Consider the following 22586-nt stretch of genomic DNA (forward strand, 5'->3'; position numbering starts at 1 on the left):
ACTTGTAGAACAAATATAGTTTACTTTAACATTACATCATTTCTGTACTTTCATTAGTTAATCAATTTTTACTTTCAATTTTAATAAATGAGATTTAATTCTTATATATATATATTTAATCATTGATATAAAATTATAAGAGGTCATATCATGTTACAGTATCGTTTTAATCTAATCATACGTTTTAATATATGATAAATGTATGTATGATATTAGACAAAATTTTATGTCTAATAATTAATAATTGGGATGTAACAGTAATATATATTTTATTACTTGCATTCATAATTCTTCAAAATATATTTTTGTTTATTTGTTAAAATCAAAAGATAAAGTTTTTGAAATATTTCAAGGGTATAAAGTTTTGGGCGAAAATCAATTAAAAAGAAAAGTTAAAATCTTGAGAAGTGATTATGGTGGTGAATATTTGTCAAACTACCACCATGCATGTTGTCATTTTTGTCCAACACTTGTTTTGTGGTGAGAGTTAAAGTTTTGCTGTTTCGATTTTCAAGACGTGATTAATAAAATTTTGGAGGAAAACTGTCGGTAAACCAAATAGCAGTATAGTGAGATCATTATTTCTTTAAGAATCTTGATCTTTCAATATCTAAACATTCATCCCACAAAATATTCAAAGCATTTGACGTATATATCAAGCAACAATCGACTTACATTGTCCAATTTGTTACATCCTATGAGTCCTAATCGAAGATTTGTCACATCCTAAAAATTCTACTCTGTAGAAATTTCTAAATAACTATGAAAACAATGGGGAATGTATGAAGAAAGCTTTTCATATCCAAATTGAGGATGAATGGAATACCTTATACGAAATAAATACTCCAAACACGTGTTTTGTGCCATTTTCTGGAACGAGTCTTGTGGGGTCTTGAATTGACATTTCGAATTATCTTTAGTTTCGTACACATTCCGAATTATTTTTTAGTTTAACACGTGCCGTATTTATCCAATTTTCCTCTAGTAGGAATAGCTTATAATTAAGTTGTATCAATCCATGGCCATAGGTACCTACTTTGTAAGAAAAATTCATGGCGAACATTCAAATAATATCTACAAGTGTTATTCAAGCACCAAGCAATGATGGCAGTGAGGAGAAGAGGAAGCCAAAAGAAAGAATTAATCTAACTCCATGGGATCTCCAACTCCTTCCAGTTCACACCATTCAAAAAGGACTTCTCTTCAACAAACCAAATCAGAAATTCACTTTCGTCGAACACCTTAAATCCTCCCTCTCTCGTACGCTAGCCTTCTTTCCTCCTCTCGCAGGCCGCCTGAAAATGATCGACAACGGCAATACTTGCTGTCTTTTCATTGATTGCAACAATTCAGGGGCTCGTTTTGTGCACGCGGTTGCGAATGGTGTGAGTGTTGCTGATATTACGGAACCTGAATATGTTCCTACTGACATTGTCCGTTCCTTTTTTCTCCTCAACGGAGTTGGAAATTATGAGGGCGTCCGAGAGCCGTTGCTTGTTGTGCAAGTAACTGAGCTTGTAGACGGCATCTTCATTGGATGCACCGTTAATCATGTTGTTTGTGATGGCACATCATTTTGGCATTTCGTCAATTCTTGGGCCGAAATCTCTCTAAAATCGAGTCGTCAATTTCAAGTAACGTCAATTTCCAACCCTCCAGCTCTGCATCGTTGGTTTCCTGACGGTATTGAGCCTCCGATACAGATTCCAATCATTCCGATCGATGAAAAAGGTTCCATTACTCAGCTTCCATTAAAGGAGAGGGTTTTCCACTTCAGAAAAGAAAGCATAGCTAGACTGAAAGCAAAAGCAAATGCTGAAGTTGGCTCAGAAAAAATCTCTTCATTGCAAGCTTTACTTGCTCATCTTTGGCGAGCAGTCATTCGCAGCCAACATGCCAATGGCATGGTTAAACCTGATCAAGAAACTCATTACCGGTAATTATTGCAATATTAGTAGTGCCAACGATCTATAATGTCATCAATTAATAGTGATCAATATTTATACATAGGTTAATTTTGGTCTATTAAAGATTTATTTTCTCTTAGTGGAGAAGATAAGACTGTTTTCCAATCTCCACAATCAATAGGCATAAATCAGTGTTATCTCAAGTAACTTGATTGACAAGTTTGACATTACTGTAGTCAATTTTTACTTTGGTTTGACATTATTATTATGATTGACAGATTTCTAATAGGAGCAAGAGCAAGACTGCAAGAATTGCCAGAACGCTATTTTGGAAATGCAGTTCAAGCAGGAACTGTAACTTTGAAAGCGAAACAAGTAATAAAAAATGGACTCGGTTTCATAGCTTGGAAGATGAACAAGATGGTTTCTGAACACACAGAAGCAAAAATGAAAGACTACTTTAAGAATTGGGTTGAGAATCCAAAACTGTTAACATTAAGCAACATGACAACTAATGCTTTAGTCACGAGCAGTTCGCCGAGGTTCGATGTCTATGGAAACGATTTCGGTTGGGGAAGGCCTCTCGCAGTTCAGAGCGGCGGAGGGAATAAATCCGATGGGAAGATTACTGTGTTTCAAGGAATTGAAGAGGGAAGTATTGACATTGAAGCTTGCCTTTCTCCATATGTGTTGGAGACAATGGCTAATGATAAAGAATTCATGGCTTCTGTTGCAAGCAAATCAAACCAATTTGATTTGTAATTTGAAATTGTTTTGTTGGTAATTTTTATTTTCGTAATGGAATGGATCAAATGTCTAGATCCTTGCTTACAAATTCTAGTGCTGTATAATTGCACCAAAAAAATTAGGCATAACCATTACAATCAGATTTCCACCAGTCAGAATGAAGAACCAAGTGTCTTTAATATCCCGTCAAAAATTGAACACGATCGGACACTGTTTGGTTATCCGAAAGGTGTAGACAAAATCAGGTGTAGACCAAGTATTGCTGAGTTTGTAATGCAACACGTAGGGAATTATTTGGATTCTAAGTTAATATTAATCATACATTACCGTTTAAATCCGGGCAATGGCTTTGATATAAAATCCGTACTGTTCATTTAGACTGAGGGTCCGTATGTTACAGCTTTTGGAGTACTGTTGGGATTCGAAAAAGTAACTTGAGTGTTTGGTTGGATAAAAAACTGTAACTTTTCTCTTCTTTTATACTGTAAAAATCCAAAAGTAACATATTATTACTTTTAGACTTTTGGACAAAAGTCCAAAAGTCCAAAAGTACTTTTTTGCCATACGGCTCCTGAGAGATGTTTGATCTATATAAGGAAGGTAAAGTGAAGGCTGTGAGGAGTGATCAGGGCTATGAATTCCGCTCTCGAGAGTGGGATGATCAATTTTGTAGCCGTGAAGGGATTAAGCACAATTTTTTGGTAGTGGAGCGAAAGAACAAAACAGTAGGCGGGATAATACTGCGTTGTTTATTAGATCAGATGGAGGTGCCATGGAGATTCTGGAGTGAAACATATATATTCGAGGATGATGCAAGACTTATCAACAATGGCTAACTACTACATATACTAATAAAATATGTAGCATTCGTACTAAGATTGAGTACTTAAGTCGTCTCAGCATTGGCAGCAGACCCGAGAATTGAAGTCTTTTTTGATCCATTGGTCTGACCGGAAAAGATTGCATCGATATGTCCTGGATCAAATCGGCTCTCTACATTGCAGGTAAAGGGTTGTGTGACTCCGGTAGTTTCTATACTGAAATCCCTGAGTCAGGTTGTTCCTGTCGGGTTCTAAAAGATAGGACATCAAAGATAGGACAGAAGAGATTATTTCGATCAAGTGATAACCGAAGATAGGGTCCATCCACTACATACGACTTTCATCGAATACGACTTTTCACAGAATTCTATATGTATCTATGAGATAGAGTACGGAATTCTGTTTACTCACTTTAAATTGAGTATCCCTTTCCCTCCTTTTCCTTCTAGGATTGGAAATCTTGTATTTTACATATCCATACGATTGAGTCCTTGGGTTTCCGAGCCACGGTCTTGTCCAGAGCTCCCTCCCAACTAATGAATATGCACCATATGAGGACAGCTCCAGTAAAAAGTAAGTTTAAAGAACAAACCTTTGAAGAATTAGATCCGCTCCGCTCTTATCTTTTTCACAATCGCCGACTACGAGACACATTTAGGTAGAAGGAAGACATGGAATCATTGCTTGGCATTGAAGACTCTCTGCAATAGCTAGGTTTTTCAGGCACTAATCAGTGTTTATCATTTGAAGACCAAAATCTTGAGTAGCTCTTTAATATTATTAAACCTATTTTTTTTCTAATAGGAGAACGGAATCTCGAGTAACTTGATCGACAAGTTTGACATTATTATAGTCAATTTTTACTTTGGTTAGACATTATTATTATGATTACAGGTTTCTAGCTAATAGGAGCACGATCAAGACTCCAAGAATTGCCAGAACATTATTTTGGAAATGCAGTTCAAGAAGGAACTGTAACTTTGAAAGCGAAACAAGTAATAAAAAATGGACTCGGTTTCATATCTTGGAAGATGAAGATACTGTTGAAATTCGGGTGTTGAAGAAGAAATTGAATAAATTGGATTTGGGAATTAGGGATTTGGTTTGTGTAAATTGGGGATGAACGCTGCCGGAGAAGAAAAGAAAGAAGAGAGAAAACGACGTCGTCTTCACTCTGTTTTTGCTTCTTCTGTGCAGGATTTGGTCTGCTCAGCTGGGCCTCAGTTTCGTTCAGCCCAGTTCATTCAGCCTCAGCCCAACTCATTGCTTGGTCCACTGCACTTCAAGTCAGCTTTCCTTCGTTGGGCTTCACTTCTCGTTGGGCTTCACTCTTCTGTTCGGTCCACTCCTTTTGTCTCTGTTGTGGACTGCTGATGGGCTTCGTCCGCTGCAGCCCAGTTCATCCCTCCGTTTCAGCAGCTAATTCAAGTCAGCCCAAGACAGACTCAGTTGTTGCTTGCCCAGCAAGCAACACCTCTCTTCTTCAGCAGGAGGAAGCAACAATCAATCACTTCCAATCACAACCATACTTAAGACATATCAACCATTCCAAGCATGGTCTAACCATCCCTAAGCATGGGTTTGATTATAGACATAAGTATGGGTTAGATTAGACTTATTGTATTTAATATCTTTCATTGTTTTCATTAGTTGTAGAGATTGTAGTATAAATACAATAACTATAGGAATGTAATTCTCAAGTTGAAATCATTAACAAGCTAGTTTCTCTCAATTCTTTTGTGTTCCATCTCTAAATTTCAACAGATACTGTGGTTTCTGAATACACAAGAGAAAATGAACGACTATTTTAAGAATTGGGTTGAGAATTTAAAACTTTTACATTAAGCAACATGACAATTAATGTTTTAGTCACTAGCAGTTCTCGAGGTTCGATGTCTATGGAAACAATTTCGGTTGGGGAAGGCCTCTGCCAGTTCGGAGCGGCGAAGGGAACAAATCCGATGGAGAGATTACTGTGTTTCAAGGAGTTGAATATGGAAGTATTGACATTGAAGCTTGCCTTTCTCCATATGTGTTGGAGGCCATGGGTAACGATAGAGAATTCATGGCTTTTGTTACAAGCAAATCAAACCGATTTAATTTGTAATTGTTTTACTACTACTTTTTTTTTTTCCATCAAGGAATGGATCAAATCTCTAGAACCGTGCTTACAAATAATAGTGTTGTCTAACCTGAAAATGTTTGAGAGCAAGATTGAGCTTTTCTTCTTCCATAACTTTGCTCGTTGGTGGGGAGGACACGAAAGTGTAAGTTACTCCGTCCTTCTTAAACGTGAGAGCCAAGTAGTAGAGGGCAAGTGGTCATTGCTATAACGTCACACCAAACACTACCTTTATGCGTACCAATAGAGAAAGGCACTAGACATTTCTTCAACACCTTCACAGCATATTTTGATCAACGTACCCATGCCAATTTATAGTTGACAAATTCAGCTTCTCTACCATCTCCTCACTAATCACATTCTTGGATGCTCCTCCATCTACAATCAAATGGCAAAAATTCCCTCGACTTTTTGAAATAAAGCTTTGTGGCGCCAATCTTCATGGCCATTCCCCATTTTAAACAAGTTCATAATCACCAACATCTGGCCGGACCTGTCCTCCGAGAGTAGCTCATGCCTTCCATCTGCTTCTTCTTGCATTGTCTCATTCACCAATGAAGTTTGCTCTTTGCCCTTCTCGGCAGTGACATAATTGGTTCTCATTGTCCAAGTCTATTGCTTCTTGTAGAGTTAGGGCTCTAGGATTGGGGGATTCATTTTGGAAGTGTCCATATCAATGGAAATCAAAGCAACGGATATACCGAGCCAATGAGACCAATTTTATAATTTTCTGATGAGTGAAACTCAAGTTATGTTCGTCGTAAATTATGTGTGTAAAACTGTAACGGCTAGAACTGTGAGTGACAAGAAAATGAGACGGTTTGTGTGAATTTAAGCAACTCACAAACTCTGGATAATTTAAGGTACTTTTCAAAACCAGAAGTTAAACTTGCTATTTTTTTCTTTTTAACAACAAATAAATTTTATTATGTGAAAATGATTACATATATCAAGTTGAAAGGCTTGGATATTCACAAGCTCTTCTAATTCCAGTAGTTGCAAGTAAATCAATTCCATAAGTATTAAACTAACTCCAAAGTAAACGTGTCTTCAAACAAGAAAATGAAAGGTCATTTTGACAACAAAGGTTGCGGCCAAAATTAACGCAAACTGATGAAATTAAACCAAATTATAAGACAAGGTAATAAAATTAGACCTACATAAAATCAAGCCCTATTAAACCAAATCAATTAGATAATCAATTTGGCTTAACATAATTAATGTAGAGGTTTAGTCCTTGCTCTCTTGTCCTGGATCTCCAAGGTCCTTGATCTTCCTCATTCCTAGGTCCTCCGTTTCCTTCTTGTAGCTTTATCATTCTTTTTGTTCACTTCAAGTCTCGAAAAGTCCTCCTCATTGTTTGCTTTTCCACCAAGAAAATTAGGCATTGCCACTTCACTTGACTTCTTTTCATCGCCACACATATAAGCATACACTTATATTTTCTTAAATTAGATTTATTCCCCTGTTAATTAGAAACCAACAGGATTGAAGCATTGTCCGAATTGCTTAACATTAGTCCAGGGTCCGTTCAACTTGGACGAGTGCATACCTTTTAAAAAATTATTTCAATGGATATTATATATAATTATTTTAAGGACAATATTTAGCTGCTCACTACGAGAGCAGCCAACACCATACTCTCCAATAAAAATATGACAGATATAATAAATTATATTTATATTTTTGTTATTATCATAACCTAAATTAAAAAAAAATTTAAATAGTGAGTTTTAATGGAGGAGCAGCCAAATATTTTTTTTTCTAATTTTAATATATTTTATATCTAAAAAGATAATATTATATTATATATATGATTGGACGTTTTATTTTTTTAATCAACCCCTATTAAACTAAATGATATCTTGATATTTGGAATTAATTATAAAAATAATAATAATTTTTCTTAGATAGACAGAATGTGTGAGAAAGGGAGGGGTGTGGAGAGAAATAAAGAGATCGGGATCTCAAAACCCGACCTTCATCTTAATTTGCTGATTAATGGGGTGATTAGGGGTGAGTAATGGGGTCTAATATAACATCGCATTCTACGAATGCGATCTTGCTTTTATAATTTTACAAGACCGCATTCTGAGAACGAGAACTTCTTTTTTTAATTAAAAAATTACAAGATCGCATTCTGAGAACGAGAACTTCTTTTTTTAATTGAAAATTAACAAAAACGCATTCTGGGAATGCGATCTTGCTATTGCTTGCATGTTGCATGTCAGGGTCACATGGGAATGCACATTTTTTGTTTGATATTTATGTGTTATAATTCTATTATGGAAAATTTTATGTATGGTGTTGTGTATACTGAATTGGAACAGTAATTTGATTAAATCATATTATGATTATAATATTGAGTGTTTGGAGTATTTAATTAATTGAGTACATTATATATTGTTTATGGAATAGTGCTCGAATGTTAAAAATCGATTCCGTATAGATCGAAGAGTTTAAAATCGGACTTCTTATATATAAAAACAAGATCGCATTCTACGAATGCATTTTTGTTACATTTTTTGTCAAGCTTTGTAATTAATTCGGGATCTCAAAACCCATTAATCAGCGAATTAAGATGAAGATCGGGTTTTGAGATCCCGAATTAATTACAAAGCTTGACAAAAAATGTAACAAAAACGCATTCGTAGAATACGATCTTGTTTTTATATATAAGAAGTCCGATTTTAAACTCTTCGATCTATACATAATCGATTTTTAACATTCGAGCAAAATTCCATAAACAATATATAATGTACTCAATTAATTAAATACTCCAAACACTCAACATTATAGTCATAATATGATTTAATCAAATTACTGTTCCAATTCAGTATACACAACACCATATATAAAATTTTTCGCAATAGAATTATAACACATAAATATCAAACAAAAAATTTGCATTCCATGCAAGCAATAGCAAGATCGCATTCCCAGAATGCGTTTTTGTTAATTTTCAATTCAAAAAAGGAAGTTCTCGTTCTCAGAATGCGATCTTGTAATTTTTCATTCAAAAAAGCAAGTTCTCGTTCTCAGAATGCGATCTTGTAATTTTTTAATTAAAAAAGGAAGTTCTCGTTCTCAGAATGCGGTCTTGTAATTATTTAATTCAAAAAAGGAAATTCTCGTTCTTAGAACGCGATCTTGCATAGGACATTTTGGGTTCGCATCCTCAAAATACGAACTTCTTAATCACAATTTAAAAAGTTCGCATTCTGAAAACCCGAAAACTCTATTCTATCTCCACCTCTGCGTTTCAATTCCTAAGACTGTAGCGCACTCTTGATATTTGTGTAAAAGAGTGGACATACACTACTCCGTAATACATTTTATGTGCCTTCACGTTTTGTTTTGTTATATTTTGTTTTTTTTTTTCCATCAAATACTAATATATTTCACGTTGTCTCAAATGATATTTTTTGAAATTTACACGATTGTCCCAATCTATATGTATGTTATTAGTACTCAACACACAAACGAGACTATCTATTTTAAGGATATGTGGCACAATTATATGCAGAAAAAATCATTTTTTTGATATATACTGGACATGATATATGTTTTTAACTTGTCCTAAAATTGTTTTATTTTTGAAATAAAATATTCACACGATTGTCCCAATATCTTGATATTGTGTAAAGGAGTGGACATACACTAATACATTTTTCATGTGCCTCCACGGTTGTTTACAATTATTTTTCAAATCAGTAAATACTATTAAAACATAGTTTTTTAAATTGGGTTAATTCTAAACCAGCCACAAATTTCGAAATTATTGTCCAATCCAATATGATCTTTCCGTTTTTTACCCCATAAATACCATGCCGACCTTACACATTTCTGTTTGTCTCAATCGGAGAAAAAGTATGTCGAATTCACTTTGATTTTCGGGATGTATGATCATATTGGATTTTACCAGATTCACGATGATAGTTTGTTTTACTAGATTTGATAGTTAATATTTAGAATTTCTTGGCTTGATATTATTGAAGTTTAGGCCGAAGGGCAATGTAGTAGAAAAATGATTCTTAGTTTTTTTTGAATTGAATTCTTTACAACCTAAGCTATTGTATTTATACTATAATTTTTATTCTAATGGAAACTATAATTAATTAGTATAAATTATCCAATCTCTTGTCATGCTTGTTTCATGTGATTAGTATGGGTTTGGAATGATTAGGGTTGTTAGGATATTTATTCAAATCATGCCCATACTTGTGTGGAAAGAAGGAGATGTCCGTTTCTTGATGTGCAAGCAATCTGGTGGAGAAGAAGGCGAGCTGGGCAGAAGAGAAACGAGTCGCACGAGTTTGGGCCCAGGCTGAAGCGAGCCTAACTTGACGAAACGGAAGCAAAATGACGTCGTTCATTATAATGATTAAAACGACGTCGTCTGGTCGCAGTGGAAGCACAAGGAATGAATGGAAAACGACATCGTTTTTCTTCTTCTGTGTCTAACGGTCGTTCCCCTTTTTAAAAGTAAATCCCTAACTTCTTCTTCCTTCTGCTCCGATGATTCAAATCCCACAATTTCAACACCTCCCCGCAAGCTGGACTCTTCTGAGATCAAGAAGTCCAAGCTTGGATAGAAAAGAGTGAAATATGGGTGCTCGTTGAGACTTGGTGAAGAAATCAGCCAACTGTGATGCAGAGGCAATTGGGATCAGGTTGATAGAACCCACCTTCACATGATCTCCGACAATGTGACAATCAATGTCTATGTGCTTCGTCCGTTCATGAAAAACGGCGTTGCGAGCAATGTGAATTGCAGATTGATTGTCACAATGTAAGAGAGCAGCTTGAGGGTGTGATACGTTTAAGTCTGCAAGAAGATACCTGAGCCAAGTAAGTTCACAAGATACTATTGTCAGTGCTCGATATTCTGCTTCTGCTAAGGAACGAGATACTGTGGACTGCTTCTTCGATTTCCAAGATATGATGGCATCTCCGAGGAATATACAAAAACCCGTGACTGACCTTCTCGTTAAAGGACACTTTGCCCAATCTGCATCAGCATAAGATTCAAGCTGCAAATCATTCTTGGAAGGAAAAAACATTCCTTGCCTTGGCGTATTTTTCAGGTATCTCAAGATTCTATTTCCAGCTTATAAATGTGCCTCTGTAGGTTCTGTTAGAAATTGTGAAAGATGTTGTGTGCTTTGTGAGATGTCTGGTCTTGTATGAGTGAGGTATAGGAGTGTGTATATTTTTTTTGGCACATGTATATTCCTGTCTGTGATCTTGCAATTTCAAAACCTAGGAAGTATTTTAAATTTTCTAAGTCTTTACTGCTGAAATGGCTGTGAAGAGAGACTTTTGTTTTATTTATCTCTGCAATTTGATTTCCAGCAATGATTAGATCATCAACATATACCAGTATTGCAGTGAATGAATCATCTTGAGTCTTTATGAAAAGAGAATGATCAGAAGGTGATTGTTTGAAACCAAGGTTGGTGAGTGCTGTAGATAGCTTGAAATTCCATTGTCTGCTTACTTACTTCAGACCATAGAGTGACTTTATGAGTCTGCAAACATTGTCTATAGAATGTTAGAACCTTGAGGTGGCTTCATGTAGATCTCCTCATCTAAGTCTCCATGTAAGAAAGCATTGTTGATATCGAGCTGTGTAAGATGCCAATTCTTGGCTGCTGCAATAGTAAGTAAAAGTCTTATAGTTGTAAACTTGGCCACAAGTGAAAAAGTTTCTGAGTAGTCAATCCCTTCTTTCTGTGTGTACCCTTTTGCAACAAGCCTTGCTTTTATGTCTTTCAATTGTACCATCTGGTTTATGTTTCAGCTTGAAAACCCACTTGCAGCCAATAACTTTCTTTCCCTTAGGCAGATCAGTGACCAACCATGTCTAATTATCAGACAAAGCCTTCAACTCAGTTTCTATGGCTGTTTGCCACTCTTTGTCCTCAATGGCTTGTTTAAAGTTGAATGGTTCTCTTTGACAACAGATGTTTAATGTGAATGAAAGGTGTGGATGAGAGAATTTTGGAAAAGCAAAATGATTAGTGACAGAATGAGGTGTACCTGAAATTGAAATACAGTTTGAATTCTTGAGGAATGACTCATGATCCTGCTTTGCCAAAACTTGGACTAGATTGCAGTGATAATCTTGCAGATGTTTTGGTGTAAACCTATTTCTAGTAGATTTCCTAATTACAGTTTCTATTGAATTTTCAGGTTATTCATCATCATTCAAGGGAACATACAAGACATCAGATGTAGGTTCTATATTCACAGGAAGATCATCATTTTCACATTTAGGCATGGCAAATTGCAAATCATCAGAATCCCCATCCAATGCAGGTGAGTTTCTATTCCTAGTAGGCAGAATCAAGCATAAATCATCCAAGTCTACCTTAAGTCTATTATATGGAAATATATGTTCATAAAACATGACATGATATCCCAATTGAATGATATAGTGTCTAAATACAGAACCTTGTATCCCTTGGTACCATCCTGACACCCTAATAGTATGCACTTAGATGACCTAGAGGTGAATTTAGTCTTATTCCTGTCTAATTGCAGATATGAAACACAGGGATCCAAAAACTCTTAAATGTGATATGTCAGGAATTCTATTGTGTAGTACTTCATAGGGTGGTTTGTTTTTCAAAATTGGTGTTGGTGTTCTGTTTATTAAATGAATGGCATGGGATATTGCATAACTCCAAAATTTTAGAGGTAGCTTACTCTGAAATAGTAATGCTCTTCCAACATTAAGGATGTGTTGATGTTTTCTCTCCACTCTTCCATTTTGTTCATGCAAAATACCATGTGAAGCATAGAAGTAAGAATCATTAAACTCCTGTCCATTGTCACTTCTAATAGTCTTTATCTTTTTGTCAAATTGAGTTAAAACAAGCTGATAGAAGTGAGCAATGTGTTTTCTTGTTTCTGATTTTTCTTTCATTAGGAAAATCCATGTATGCCTGCTAAAATCATCTACAATAGTTAGAAAATATTTGTATCCTTGCATAGATGGAATGACAGGACCCCATATATCCATGTGAACAAGATCAAAACTAGATTTAGCAACTGAATGACTAATTGGAAATGAGAGTCTTTTCTGTTTAGCAAAATGACAGATATCACAGATGTGATCATGGTTAAATTTCACATTTTCATTAATAGATTTAAATGATGATAATCTGGCACTAGACGGATGATCAAGTCTAAAATACCAGACATCAAAATTATCCCTAGGCTGTTCTTCTAATACATTGACATATGAAAGTTTTTCATTCACAGTTTTCCTAGGATAGACAAAATCATCTGTCAAATTCACAAAATATAGTCCATGTCTTTGCTCAGCTGATCCAATCATCCTCATTGAACTCAGGTCCTGCATAAAACACTTTTTGTAGTATACCATCAAAACACAATTAAAATTTTTGGTTAATTTGTTTGCTGAAATCAGATTGATGGCAAATTCAGGTGTATACAGGACATTAGACAGAGTGATTATTTGTGTTAACTCTATAGTTCCTATGTGAGTCGCTGAAATGAAATGCTTGTTTGGGAGTTGAATCTTATGATTAGAGATAGGATACAGGTTTTGAAACAATCTTTTGAACAACATATATGGTTTGTTGCACCTGTGTCCAACAGCCATGAAATTTTTGAAATTTATGAATTTTTTTGTGGAAACTTACCATTGTTGGATGTGTTGGCCATGTTGCTCATAGAAACCTGAGATTGAGAGTTTGACTGAGCTTGTCTTTTCAGACAATCATATAGAGATGGTAGAAGCATTCTGTTGAGCTTCTTCTTGTGTTGTAGTTGCCAGATTGCTGGCAACATTTCTAGTGAACTTGAAATTAGGAAGGAAGCCTACCAAACTGTAACATTTGGCAGCTATGTGTCCTATTTTCCCACAGTGAGAACATATGGGCTTTCCTTCAGGTGTCTTCTTGTAGGGAGGATGAGTTTGAGTCTGTTTTGTAGGTTTTGCAGTGGAGAATGCTGCAAGAGTTGTTTCATCAGCATCCTGTGGTGAGATATTCTGTCTTTCAAACTGAGCCACAGTAGCATACACTTTCTGTAAAGAAGGGATAGGATCCATCATCATGATAGTTGACCTTGTTTGAGCATAGACATGATTGAGACCTTTTAGGAATCTGATTATCTTGTCATTCTCATAGTAGTCAGCAATGATTTTGAGAGCTTTGCATTCACATTTGATAGCACACTCACATTCAAGAATGGGCCTCAAATCATCAAATTCATCCCATAGTGTCCTCATCTTAGTGTAGTAGTCTGAAATGTTGAGATCTCCCTACTTTAGAAGATAGATTTCTTCTTGTACATCTGATATCCTGGAAAAATCTATTTTTGAGATCCTTGCTTGTAGATCTTTCCACATCTCTCTTACTGTGTGGAACCTGGAGATGTTAGGTTTGATGGAAGGAAGCACTGAATTCATTATCCAGCATGATACAGTAATGTTACACCTGTCCCAGTCATCAAAATTCTGTCTGTCTTCCTCAGGTTTGCTGATCCTTCCGTTGACAAAACCAAATTTAACCTTGGATCTAAGAGCCATTGTTATAGCTCTAGACCAGATATGATAGTTATTGTTGTTGAGAAGCGGTGATACAAGGGCCTGAGTAGGATTCTCACTTGGAAGAAGGTAAAAGGCAGAAGATGGTGAAGAATTTTGATTTGAAGAAGTGACATTGGAGGAGTTGTTTTCAAACTCGGCCATGATGATGATGTTGAAGTTGAAGGTTGATTTTGAGTGTTTTGATGAGTTCAAGTGTAAAACAAATTAAGAATTCAATTGACTCTAGATACCATATTGAAATTTAGGCCGAGAGGCAATGTAGTAGAGAAAGGATTCTTAGTTTTTTTTTATTAACTTGAATTGAATTCTTTACAAACGTAAGCTATTGTATTTATACTACAACTTCTACTCTAATGGAAACTATAATTAATTAGTACAAACTATCCAATCTCTTGCCATGCTTGTTCCATGTGATTAGTATGGGTTTGGAATGATTAGGGTTGTTAGGATATTTATTCAAATCATGCCCATACTTGTGCGGAAAGAAGGAGATGTTTGTTGCTTGCTGTGCAAGCAATCTGGTGGAGAAGAAGGCGAGCTGGGCCGAAGAGAAACGAGTCACACGAGTTTGGGCCTAGGCTGAAGCGAGCCCAACTTGACGAAACGGAAGCAAAACGACGTCGTTCATTGTAACGATTAAAACGACGTCATCTGGTCGCAGCAGAAGCACAAGGAATGGGAAAACGACATCGTTTTTCTTCTTCTGTGTCTAACGATCGTTCCCCTTTTTAAAAGTATATCCCTAACTTCTTCTTCTTCTTCCTTCTGCTCCGATGATTCAAATCCCACAATTTCAACAGATATCATGGTGGTTTGTTGTTGTTGAATTTACATGGTATATTGGTGGAATTGCTGGAGTATACCTAAAGGAATGGCTACCAGAAATGGAAACTACTTTGATTTTGCTCTGATATTTTCAATTTAGGTAGTTTTGATCGCAAGTCCATGTGATCCGACGGCTGTCGTGGTTAAAAAACTGGGTGTTGGGGCCAGTAACGGTCTCCTGATAAAAGGTTGGGATGCTCTGGATTCTGGAACGTCCTCATAAAGTCAAATATGTGATATTTGATGAAACAGGCACCCTAACCCAAGGAAAGGCCACCGTGCAAAAGTTTTCAGTGGAATGGATTGTGGGGGAGTTCCTTATTCTGGTGGCTTCTGCAGAGGTACTGATACTCTTTTAACTCTAAAAGCCTCTAGCAATACTCGCTTAATTTATTATGTTTTAGTTTATATGATACTCTTAAAACAGATCACTAGATAATATTTTCCCCTTTCCGTGTTACAGGCAAGCAGTGAACATCCATTAGGGAAAGCAGTTTTAAAATAATGCCCAATTTTTCCATTTCTTTTATCATCCATCACCAAAGAAAAATGCACAAGGCCAGAAAGAGGTTCTTGGATGGTCGCTGGAAGTGGCTGACTTCGCTGCTATCCTGTGCTTTATAAAGGGGAGACAGATATTGGTAAGATTTGTTACATACATAATTCTGTTCTGTAACCTGAAGCTTCAGAAATGTGCTTTTTTGCTTATTTGGCAGAGGTTTCTCGAAAACAGGTTGGTAATCGTAGGCTTCTTGCTGAAAGCAGAATTATGATTCCAAAACATAGAAAATCAGTATTGTTGTATAGCTGGAAGCAAACGCATAAACTGAGTTGCTCAGAATGATGACAACATTGGTGCTATGGGGATTGCTGACCCATTGAAAAGAGAAACTGCAGTGGTCATAGTTCCTTTGTTTGGGGCTAGCAAAGGGCTAAATTTTAGTGACTGCATATATTCCTCTAACATGCTAATACTTTGTCGGATACATGATGCTGTCACACAATGGTGTAGATATGATTGTTGTCAAGGTAAATAATCCAATACTGATTTTGGTTTTCTATATGTAACTTATTATATTTAAATAATTGCTTTTGATCTTCTTGCTCTTGATTTCTTGCATTCCAGTATGCCCTCTTGGAAAAACACATAGCTAATGAAGATACGTATGGTCTATCATTACAGAATGGTATTCACGAACCAGTCTGGGCAGATGTACGCATCAATACTTTCTGAGTGTATTTTACATATCCTTATCAAGTTCCAAGAGGGTCTCACCGTCACATTCAATCACAGAACAAAAAAAAAAAGGTTCCAAGAGGGTCTTACCGTCACATTCAATCACAGATCTGTTTATGATATCTACTACGTACTTATTAATCATATTTCCAATACATTCTAACGGATGATATATATATATTAACTAAAATTTATGTCATTACAATATTTATAATATAATGTTATTTAAAGAAATAAAACAATTCAAGCTCCGAAAACAACGTCCGGATGGTACACTAGCACTCGCGTAGCCGTAGCCACATTTAGCTGAGGATATTCAAATAAATACCCTCAATTTTAAATTTTGCTTAGTATATATGGTGTTTAATTGAACGTGAACTAGTTGGAATTAATACATTGAACCCAACTGAAATTTTTGAATCCAATGAAACATATAATTGAACTTTTTAAAATATTTCTTCCGTCTCAAAATAGATATAAATTTTTATATATAATTAGTTTTAATTATCTGTTTTAGGCGTTAAGCCCACTAACCCAATATTCTTTGACGACAAAGAAAGCCCAGGTTACAAAGAAACGTATCAATTTTAGCTTTTAAGCTTTGTATCAGTTGATACTCAAAAAAAAAAAAAAAAAAGCTTTGTACCTAAAACTCTTTTAGAATCCAAACACAAACGCAGAAACAAGCTACGAAAGACTATAAAATTATTTGTACAATTTTAAGAACTGTATTTTTATTTATTCATCATTATTTCGAACCTTTTTCTAGAATGATTTTTTTTTTATAATTTAAATTTTATATTTATAATGATCAACCGGTTGAAATTATATTCTGACTATGCTATTGTACACTAGTACTAATATATTTCACGTTGTCTCAATTGTAAATGATGTTTTTGGAAATAAAATAATTTATCCTAAAATTTAATATTTTACATGATCTTTTTAAAAGATACAACTTAAATCAAAATTTGTTGATCAAATGATTATTGAGTGAGATTCATTTTAGACATCGTGACACAATCTTCCATAAATATGAGGATGACTACTCCTATTTTATAGTTCAAAATCAATAAAAAAAATACAAATTAATTACACAGATACTTATACTTATACTAAATATTTGTGTAAAATAAGTATCTTCATATTTGTGTAAAAGAGTGGAATATTTTTTTCGAAAACAAAAAGTGGAATATTGTTAATTATTTATTCTGACCTAAGAGATGATTATTTTATTACTACATCCATATCATGAATATATATATATACACTAATATATTAATATTAGGGTATATAATCCTAAAAAAAATATTGGGTATATAATAGGAATGACTTAATATTGTGACACCTAACGCAGTCTAGAAACATATAAATCCTTTCTTCCTGCTAAATTATGGACATGACAATTATTTATTTATTATTTTTTTGTGATAAAAAAGATTTAAATAACTTACAAATCCTTCAATTATAGTATAAATCATTCGGATACTTATAATTGATATTAAACAATACCAGTTGTTCCCTTGCCCTTGGGCCTTGGTAAATCCACTACCTTGGATTCTCAAGGTGCCGGGTTCAACAGGTATCTTCAGAAACAATACTATTTAAAATTTAAATTTAAACTATATATGATCACATCAAGATCCTAAATTCACATTATAAAAATAAATAAATAAATCCTAAACTCACACTAGATTATATTTTTCCCTCTAGTATTTCGCTTATATGTATCGGTCCATACTTCGTAAGAAGATCATGGCGAACATTCAAACAATATCTACTAGTGTCATTCAGGCACCAAGCCATGATGGCAATGAGAAGGAGAGGAAACCAAAAGAAAGAATTGATCTAACACCATGGGATCTCCATCTCCTTCCAGTTCACGCCATTCAAAAAGGCCTTCTCTTCAACAAACCAAATCAGGAATTCAATTTCGTCGGTCCTCCCTCTCTCGTACGCTAGCCTTCTTTCCCCCTCTCGCAAGCTGCCTGAAACTGATCGAAAACGATGATGGCGGCGATACTTGCCGTCTTTCCATTGATTGCGACAATTCAGGGGCTCGTTTTGTGCACGCGGTTGCGAAAGGTGTGAGCGTTGCTGATATTACGGAACCTAAATATGTTCCTTCTGACATTGTCTGTTCCTTTTTTCTCCTCAACGGAGTTGGAAATTATGAGGGCGTCCGAGAGCCGTTGCTTGCTGTGCAAGTAACTGAACTTGAAGACGGTATCTTCATTGGTTGCACTGTTAATCACACCGTTTGTGATGGCACGCCGTTTTGGCATTTTGTCAATTCTTGGGCCGAGATCTCCCGAAAATTGAGTCAATTTCAACAAGTGTCGATTCCGAACCCTCCTGCTCTGCACCGTTGGTTTCCTGATGGTATTGAGCCCTCAATACGGATTCCAATCATTCCGATCGAAGAAGAAAGTGTTGGAAAATTTGCACAGAATTTGATAAGTAATCGACAAGAAGCAGATGAATACTGAATAATTCGCTGAATATTATTAATCATGTGAGGAAAAGAACATAATCATATGATTCGAAACATAACAAATAAAGCAGCACATACATAAACGATTAAAACAAATAAATAAAGATTTAAGGAAAGAGGATGCAAACTTGATTCGGAGGCATAATCATATGATTCGAAACATAACAAATAAAGCAGCACATACATAAACGATTAAAACAAATAAATAAAGATTTAAGGAAAGAGGATGCAAACTTGATTCGGAGGCACATTCAGATCGCTTTCCGTAAAGTGTATTACATCCCGTACTGTGCTTCGGTTATAATGGCGTAGAGCTTCCCATGATACAACCGAATGAACGACGATAACCAGCACAAGATAATATCGAAGTTCGGGCGAGACTTACGCTAGCTAAACTCTCCGACGACACAAGAAAAGAGAAGACAGAAAGACAGGCAAGATAATATCGAAGTTCGGGCGAGACTTACGCTAGCTAAACTCTCCGACGACACAAGAAAAGAGAAGACAGAAAGACAGGTGGGTTATGAGCCAACCTTTTTGCTAGAGGGATTTTTCAGAGAGAAATCTGGATTTTTCTGTGTGTTTAATCCCACAAACTAGTCAGGTATTTAATCCCACAAGAAGAATTTGACTTGGAGTGCAATCCAAGACTCCTAATCCTAGACATATTTGGACTGTGCACTCTTATCAATTCAAAACTTGATAGTCAAACTTCTTTCAGTTCTTGCGCAATTAAAATTTCATTCAAACAGAAGATTAAATCTGATTTTAATTAGGAGATAAAATCCATATTAAATTAGGAGACAAAACCGAATTACACTAGGAGATAAATCTCCCTCTAAAATTCGGTTACTACATGTAAGTGGACGAAAATAAACGAACCGAACCGGTATGATCAGCGAAGCGGATCAATTGACAAATCGAAACCGAACTTGTCCGGGTCGTGCGTGCGTGGTGGTGCGCGCGTGTGGAACCTTGTAGACTTCCTCGTCAACACATTTTAACCTTTAACACACACAAACCACTATATATGTGACTTGTGTTTCTAAAGAATTTCCAATGTGGGACTTTGTACATTCATGCACAAATCACCACTATAAGCACTACTATTTCTCATTCATCCTTTTATACAAATGCCAAATAAATAATTGAACACTCATCTATGTAGTATAGACAATCTATAAAAACTCGTTTCAATTTATTCCGTCACACGAATTTGCCTACACGCGTGGTCAAACTACCATTGACCATATAATTTGTCATTTTGTCTAACAGAAAGTTCCATTACTCAGCTTCCATTAAAGGAGAGGGTTTTTCACTTCAGAAGAGAAAACATAGCTACACTGAAAGCAAAAGCAAATGCTGAAGTTGGGACCAAAGAAATCTCTTCATTGCAAGCTTTACTTGTTCATCTTTGGCGCTCAGTAATTCGCAGTCAGTATGCCAATGGCATGGTTAAACCTGATCAAGAAACTCATTACCGGTAATTATTGCAAAATTAGTAGTACCAACGATCTATAACTTCATCAATTAATCGTGATCAAAGTTTATACATAGGTTGATTTTGGTCTATTTAAGATTTATTTTCTCCTAGTACTGGAGAAAATAAGACTGTTCAAGCAATTTCAGCGGAAAAGTGGTGTTTGCTGACCAAAATCTTGAGTAGCTGTTTATTTATTTATTTTTTCCAATAGGAGAACGAAATCTAGAGTAACTTGATTGACAAGTTTGACATTATTATAGTTAACTTTTACTTTGGTTTGACATTATTATTATTATGATCGACAGGTTTCTAATCGGAGCACAATCAAGAATGCAAGAATTGCCAGAACATTATTTTGGAAATGCAATTCAAGCTGGAACTGTAACTTTGAAAGTGAAACAAGTAATCGAAAATGGACTCGGCTTCATAGCTTGGAAGATGAACAGGATGGAAGTATTTACATTGAAGCTTGCCTTTCTCCATATGTACTGGAGGACATGGCTAATGATAAAGAATTCATGGATTCTGTTACAATCAAATAAAACCAATTTGGTTTGTAATTTGAAATTGTGTTGTTAGTAATTTTTATTTTATTTATTTATTTATTTTCATAATGGAATGGATCAAATCTCTAGATCCGTGCATTCAAATTCTAGTGCTGTATACCCTGGCATTATTGTTTCCTTGGCTTGCAAGTTACAGTACGTCCAATAATAAGATAAGAAAAACTTTGATATTGGTAAATCGTATAGTATTTTTTATATATAATAAAAGCTGAAATTATCCATGCATTAAACTTTATATGAGTGGAAAGAGCCTGATCAGGATCGAATTGGAATCTGTTAAACACAATGTTTTGGTTGATTTGGAAGAACATGAACAATGACTGAGCACAATCGATCGGCTTGTAGCCGATCCCATTTTCGTCATTCCTAGCTGTCCATATGATTCAGCACGACTTCATTTCAGCTTCGATGATCTCTGACATATTTTATCCTCTGGGAAATCGTGGTCTAGGTCCTCTAGGATCGATAATAACGAGCTACTCTGCATCAAGTTCAAATCTAAGTTGATTAAAAATTACTACTGATCATAAAAAAGATATCATCTGAATCATCTTGAAACTTGATACGAGTTTCTTTCGGCGTCGTTTGTGGGGGCAAGGATCCGAAAAAAGTGCTCTAAACACGTGCGTTTATTTGAAATTGACAATCAAAAATGGAGTGAAGAATTATCGATTCATTTGGCTCAAAATAAAGAAGAAGACATTTAATGTCATTTTCAATTTCAAAATTCTAAAATGTGATTACTGTACTTAATTATAGTAACATTTACGTAATGGATGGCATTTAATGTCAATTATTAGTATTTTTTAATTAATTAGACTGCGTTACTTAATTAACACTCACGTAACTCCAGTATTTATATATTGAGCTTATTACAGTATGATCAATCAATAAATCCATAGCTACTTGGTAAGAAAACCATGGGCGATGAGGATGGAAAGACGAAACTGAAAGAAAGAATTAATCTAACTTTATGGGATCTCCAACTTCTTCCAGTTCATACCATGCATATATGTATTCAATATCATTTAATTTAATGAAATTCAGCTGTTTATCCAAAAAAATAAAATATTTATATGAATGAAGGTGTTGTTGAAGAATGGTCGTGTGAAGACTAATTTTGATCACAGTTGCTTAGTGCTTTTAACAAGGATAAAATGTGCAGGTGTTGGTGTTGGTTTTATTTATATTTGGTGTTTTTATTTGTTTCTCTTCTTCTCTAAGTTAAATGCCGTGTGTAGCGGAATTTTGAATCATTTGCTTGAATCCTAGTTTGCGAAAGAGAAGTTTTAGGACGTCGGAAAAATTCAAATGGCTTGAAAGTTAGGGAAGCCAATATTTAGTACATTCACGCTGCTTTTTCATTTTTTATTTTAAATTTTGACTATTTTATCCCTCTCGTCAATTATGCTTCAGACCCCAAATCAAATAAAAACAAAAGCGTCTTTGTGCCCACTTATTTTTGTCATCTTCCTCAAACTCTTCATCAACATGAAAATCTGATACAAATGAAAAAGCATGAGGATTCAACTGAGAAAAGCAAAACAGAAAAATAATTCATCAACAAAATCAGTCGCCATTTTTTGACAACAATTACAAGAATGAGTTCATGTAGATCACCTTTAATCTCTGCTGGAACCTTTTGAACGTTTGTTTAATCATCTTCATATGTTCTTGTAGATATATCAATAACTCTAACATCACCAATCTGTGGAAGTTTCAATGTCCAAAATTAGATTACAATGATAGATGACGAATGCAAAATTAAAAACGCAATTATTGTACTTTATCTAAATCTAA

The 22586-nt window shown here is 35.2% G+C and overlaps 2 protein-coding genes and 1 pseudogene across 2 annotated transcripts; 2 read left to right on the top strand and 1 right to left on the bottom strand.

Moving 5' to 3' along the window:
* The first annotated feature begins 1052 nt into the window (after nucleotides 1-1052).
* LOC139881248 (uncharacterized acetyltransferase At3g50280-like) lies at nucleotides 1053-2669 on the top strand. Its single transcript, XM_071865754.1, has 2 exons — nucleotides 1053-1936; nucleotides 2186-2669. Exons 1-2 carry the CDS (start codon nucleotides 1053-1055, stop codon nucleotides 2667-2669), a joined length of 1368 nt encoding a protein of 455 aa, XP_071721855.1.
* An 11224-nt stretch (nucleotides 2670-13893) lies between these two features.
* On the bottom strand, nucleotides 13894-14322 carry LOC139881249 (uncharacterized). The gene has a single exon (XM_071865756.1). The coding sequence runs from the start codon at nucleotides 14320-14322 to the stop codon at nucleotides 13894-13896; it is 429 nt and encodes a 142-aa protein (XP_071721857.1).
* A 3676-nt stretch (nucleotides 14323-17998) lies between these two features.
* Nucleotides 17999-21106, top strand: LOC139881250 (protein ENHANCED PSEUDOMONAS SUSCEPTIBILITY 1-like; annotated as a pseudogene).
* The last annotated feature ends 1480 nt before the right edge of the window (nucleotides 21107-22586 follow it).

This window comes from Rutidosis leptorrhynchoides, unplaced genomic scaffold (assembly GCF_046630445.1).
Source record: "Rutidosis leptorrhynchoides isolate AG116_Rl617_1_P2 unplaced genomic scaffold, CSIRO_AGI_Rlap_v1 contig135, whole genome shotgun sequence".
Classification (NCBI taxonomy): Eukaryota; Viridiplantae; Streptophyta; class Magnoliopsida; order Asterales; family Asteraceae; genus Rutidosis; species Rutidosis leptorrhynchoides.

Bases quoted from the DNA above. Each gene is read 5' to 3' on its own strand.
- LOC139881249 (XM_071865756.1), bottom strand. From the start codon at position 14,322: ATGGCCGAGTTTGAAAACAACTCCTCCAATGTCACTTCTTCAAATCAA.
- LOC139881248 (XM_071865754.1), top strand. From the start codon at position 1,053: ATGGCGAACATTCAAATAATATCTACAAGTGTTATTCAAGCACCAAGC. The intron at 1,937-2,185 runs GTAATTATTGCA...TATGATTGACAG, and splicing joins GATCAAGAAACTCATTACCG to ATTTCTAATAGGAGCAAGAG.